The sequence below is a fragment of the Gracilinanus agilis genome, chromosome 3 (assembly GCF_016433145.1).
Source record: "Gracilinanus agilis isolate LMUSP501 chromosome 3, AgileGrace, whole genome shotgun sequence".
Classification (NCBI taxonomy): Eukaryota; Metazoa; Chordata; class Mammalia; order Didelphimorphia; family Didelphidae; genus Gracilinanus; species Gracilinanus agilis.
The window spans coordinates 26276111-26280791 of record NC_058132.1 but is presented as its reverse complement, the minus strand read 5'-3'; the positions used below and the strand labels follow the sequence as shown (position 1 = coordinate 26280791).

Genomic DNA, 4681 nt, shown 5'->3' with positions numbered 1-4681 from the left:
GAGAGAGAGAAAGAGAGAGAGAGAGAGAGAGAAGGAGAGAGAGAGAGAGAGAAAAGGAGAGAGAGAGAGAGAGAGAGAAGGAGAGAGAGAGAGAAGGAGAGAGAGAGATAGGGAAGCTGGTGAAACAAGGAGAGACAGAAAATGATAAAGAGATGGAAGAGATGGAGATATAGTGAGAGAATAGTAACTAGGAAAAATGGGGAGATTTAAGAGACACAAAGAGAGTTATAGAAGGGCTAGGAAGATTGGGTGATAGGAAAAGACAGAGAGGTGAAGATAGAGAGATGGAAGAAATGGGAAGGCCATCATAGAAAGACAGCTGGAGAAACAAGGAGAGATGGAAGAGATGGTGACATGAAGAGAAAGCTAGAGAGATGAGGGATGTGGGGAACCAATAAAAGGAAGAGAAACAGGGAAGTCTGGGAAGATAATTCAGGAGATATATGGAAGGACTGAGGAGATAAGGAGGGAAACAGGGAAAGATGGAGAAATGGAGAAATCTCAAAAGGTGGTTAGATATGGAGAGATAGGGAGAAATGGAGAGGTAGGAAAGACTGGGAAGATAAAAAGATGAAGACTCCAGGGAGGATAGGAAAACAGAGACTGAGGGAAAGATAGAGGGTGGAGAAAGGAAGAAGAAAGAAGTATGTAGAGGAGGGACAGGGGAGAGATAGGGAAAGGAGGAGAAGGGGAGACAAAAATAGGCAAAGAGATGGAAATAGTGAGAAACTAAGAAAGATGGAGAAAGACACAAGAGATGGAAAATAGGGAGAGACAAGGAGACAGAAATGGAGAAACTGAGAAAGAGAGAGTCAAAGGGGTGGTTGAGGGAGACAGTGATCTTCAGATCGAGGGAGAGGAGGGGACAGATTTCATTCATAAATTCATAGAGGAGGTAACACTGCCTTGGGTGGGGGTTCTCACCAAATCCCTTAAAGAGCCAGTCAAAGGTGGCCTGCTCCCCTCGACCAGAGAACTCCTCTGCTTGGTCCACTAGTGCCTCCTTCACAGCATCATACCCAGTCAGAATCACGACAGGTCTGGGCCCCAGATGCACTGTGAACACGGGTCCGAATTTTTCCCCAATCTGGAGAGTATAGAAAAGTCAGAAGAAGCAGTGTTTTTCCTCTGAGGCCCATCAAAGTCTCCTGTGTCTCAGCAACTTTTTCAGACATTTCTAATCATGACTTAGCCACTCATAACACACAGACATTACAAGCACAAGAAACACAAGGTGCAGGATTGTGCATCCTCGTTTTAAATAGTTTTCATAGTTTAAAATATGTGTATATGTGCGTGTGAGTGTATAAAAGATCTGTAGACCTACATTTGTATTTTTTCCCTGGAGTTAGCCAATATATACAGATATAGGACATTTAGCCTAAGAATCAAGAAGATCTGAGTTCGAATCTTTCTCAGATGTTTACTAGCCATGTAACCCTTGGCAAGTCACTTTACTTCTGCCTCAATGTCTTCATCTGTAAAAGGAGGCCTCAATGGCCTGTCAGGTTCTTTCCAGCTCTAAATATATGAACTCATTATCCTCAGGGAAACAAGGCAGTAATGCAATTGCTATGGTTGGTTGTTTCCCTTTCTGCCCATCTTTCTGATTCCTTCTGTGACAAGTCAACGAAACAAGCATTTGTTAGACACCTACTGTGTGCCAGGAGCCGTGCCAAGCACAGGAGATAGAAGGAAAGGCCAAGATAGTTCATGCCCCCAAGGAGCTCCCAATCTAACTGGGGAGACAACCTGTTAAGAACTTGGCATAGAGGGGCAGCTGGGTAGCTCAGTGGATTGAGAGCTAGGCCTAGAGACCGGAAATCCTGGGTTCAAATCCGACCTCAGACACTTCCCAGCTGTGTGACCCTGGGCAAGTCACTTGACTCCCATTGCCCACCCTTACCACTCTTCCACCAAGGAGCCAATACACAGAAGTTAAGGGTTAAAAAAAAAACAACCAAGAACTTGGCATAAAGAAGCTCTGGGTAGCATACATGGGAGATGATCAACAGAGGGAATGCCCTAGCATGAAGTGGGGCTGAGAAAGGCTTGTTGCTGAAGGTGGGATCTTAACTGAGACCTGAAGGGAGCTGAGGACACCGGCAGGACTTCAAAATGCAGTTTTAAATGTTTGATGCTCCTTTGGGGCTGGGGCACATCTATGCCAACACACTCACCTGGAAACAATTCTGCAGTCTCCTTGTCTGCCAAGCGATCTCCATGGCCTTTCCTCTCTCCATCTCCCCAACCCCCTTTCCCAAGAGTTCTCTCTTTGAGCTTATCAGGCTGGATCTCTTGGTCTCTTCTCCGCTGTTTCCCCCCGAATCCTCTCTTGCAACTCAGCTGCGCCTATCTCTCCCCACAGAGAGAATCTGGGCTTTTCTCAAAGATGACTAACCACAGGATCATAAAACTTAGAGAGAGACCATCTCACCTAAGCTGGTCATTTTATGGAAGGGGAAACTGAGGACTAGAGAGAGAGGAAAGGACTTTCCTCGAGTCAATAGTAAATAGCAAAGATTCTCCTCTCTGAACCTCCCAGAATCTGCCTCCAGCTACCACAGAACCTGCTTTTGGAAGTGAGAAATCCGTCTGTCTCTGATTCTGTCTCTTTGTTGCTTCTATTTCTTTGTCTCACTCTCTTGTCTCTGAGTTCATCTCTCTGTGTCTGTCTCTGTTCCAATCTCTTCCCTTGTTATTGTCTCTCTTTGTCTCCCCATCTCTTTGCCTCACTCCCTGTCTCTGCCACATTTGATGTCTGTCTCAATCTCTGTTTCTGGGACTTCGAGGCTCTGTCTGGGTTTGCCTGTGCACCTGCCTTCCCCCCACCATCCACCCAGGCTCTCTGTCTCTTTGCTCCTTGTGTCTCTCTCTTTGCTTTTTCTCTGTGTCTCTCTCAATCTCTTTCTCTGCCTCGGTATCTCCATGTTCTCCCTCTTGTTCCCAGCCCCCCAGCCTCAGTACCTTCATGAGGGAGTCATACATCTGCTCAGTGTTGAGCTGCAGATAGTTGCCGATCAAAGGCAGCGGGGTGGGCCCTGGAGGAAGGCTGCCTCGGAGTTTCCTCTGTCTCCATACAGAGAGTACCACCAGGGCTGAGAGGCAAAAGAACAGGGCTCCCAGGAGTAGCCCGGAGGCCAGCATGGTGGAGGTGGTGGAGTCCTCACTGTAACGTTCTCTGGATTTTGAGGAGGTGCTGAGCCAGGACTGGGGTTCAGGGAGGGTTGCTTTGCCTTTTATGTTTGGACCTGGATATGGTAATTGGCACTTGGCACTGGTCCCAACCCTCTTATGTAACATTCTCAATCCTAACCCATTCCTCCCTGGGCCCCAGGACTATAGCCAGATCTGAAGACCAAAGGGGGAAACAGAATGGGAATAGAGTAGGGTGGGATCCAGAAACTTTGGGATCCTATTTTTTTTTATTTGAAAATTTTTATTTAATTAATTAATTTAGAATATTTTCCCATGGTTCCAGGATTCATGTTCTTCTCCTCCCCTCCTCGCCCCCCTCCCCATAGTCAACAAGCAATTCCACTGGGTTTACATGTGTCATTGATCAAGACCTATTTCCATATTATTGATATTTGCACTAGGGTGATAATTTAGAGTCTGCATCCCCAAACATAACCCCATTGACCCATGTGATCAAGCAGTTGTTTTTCTTCTGTGTTTCTGCTCCCACAATTCTTTCTCTGAATGTGGATAGTGTTCTTTCTCATAAGTCCCTCAGAATTGTCTTGGATCATTGCATTGCTGCTAGTACAGAAGTCTATTACGTATGATTTTACCACAGTGTATCAGTCTCTGTGTACAATGTTCTCCTGGTTCTGCTCCTTTCACCCTGCATCGATTCTTGGAGGTCATTCCAGTTCACATGGAATTTTAGGATCCTATTGCAGAAGCAAATGGGGGGAGTTTCAAGGGGAGGGCCAAGGCTCAGAGGTGGAGGTTTGGGAGGAGATTTTGAATTTCAAAGATGGAGGTTCAGAGAATCCCACAGTCTAGAGACATAAGTTTTTGTGAAGTCTCGGAGCTATGGGGTTCTCAGATCCCAATAATGGGGTTGAGAGCCTCAGGGCCCACTCATGGGTTTTCAGGGGATGTTTTAAGGACTCAAAGAGTCTCAGAGTCCAGGGATGGGGGCTTAGAAGGTCTCAAAACCCAGAAATGGGTTATAGGAGGTTCTCAGAATCCAGAAATCAGGTTAAATAATTTAGGACCCTCCAATGGGAGTTGGAAGAGGCATTCCATACTTAGAGATATAAGAGGTCAGGGGGTTTCAGGGTCCAGAGATAGAGCCTTATGGGTGGGGGTTTCAAAGCCCAGGGATAGAATCAGGGGGTCTCATTGTACAGAAATGAAGGCTTAGGTAGTCTCTAAGAACAGAGATGGGGTTAGAGAAGTTAATGTCCAGTAATAGGGCTTGGGAGAGGGGCTATAGCTGGTCCCAGGATCCAGAGCAGATGAGTAGCCTCCAGCTTTGATTCTTCCTTTACTGACTGAGACCTTCAAACGTCCCTCCTTTTCTCTGGTCCACTTATTCCCACTTTGTGTGAGGAGAGAGATGGACCCTAAGAACCCATCCTGTTCTGAAATTCTGTGTGCTTGTGAGACATGGGATCACATATGTACTTATTTTTAATGGATTATTATTTTAAGGATAACATCCACAACA

At 46.1% G+C, this 4681-nt stretch overlaps 1 protein-coding gene across 2 annotated transcripts in view; it reads right to left on the bottom strand.

Annotated features, from left to right (window-relative positions):
• Window positions 1-3186, bottom strand: part of LOC123240009 (cytochrome P450 2A13) — a 13479-nt gene extending 10293 nt beyond the window's left edge. Inside the window, exons 1-2 of one of the 2 annotated variants that reach the window (XM_044667348.1) lie at window positions 2968-3186; window positions 925-1087 (exon numbers count right to left, since the gene is read on the bottom strand). In XM_044667348.1, coding sequence (XP_044523283.1) covers window positions 925-1087; window positions 2968-3147 — 343 coding nt within the window. In that variant the 5' untranslated portion in view covers window positions 3148-3186. Of the gene's footprint in view, window positions 1-924; window positions 1088-2951 lie in introns of both variants that reach the window. The other variant, XM_044667349.1, reaches the window with a different exon arrangement.
• Between the last annotated feature and the right edge of the window lie 1495 nt (window positions 3187-4681).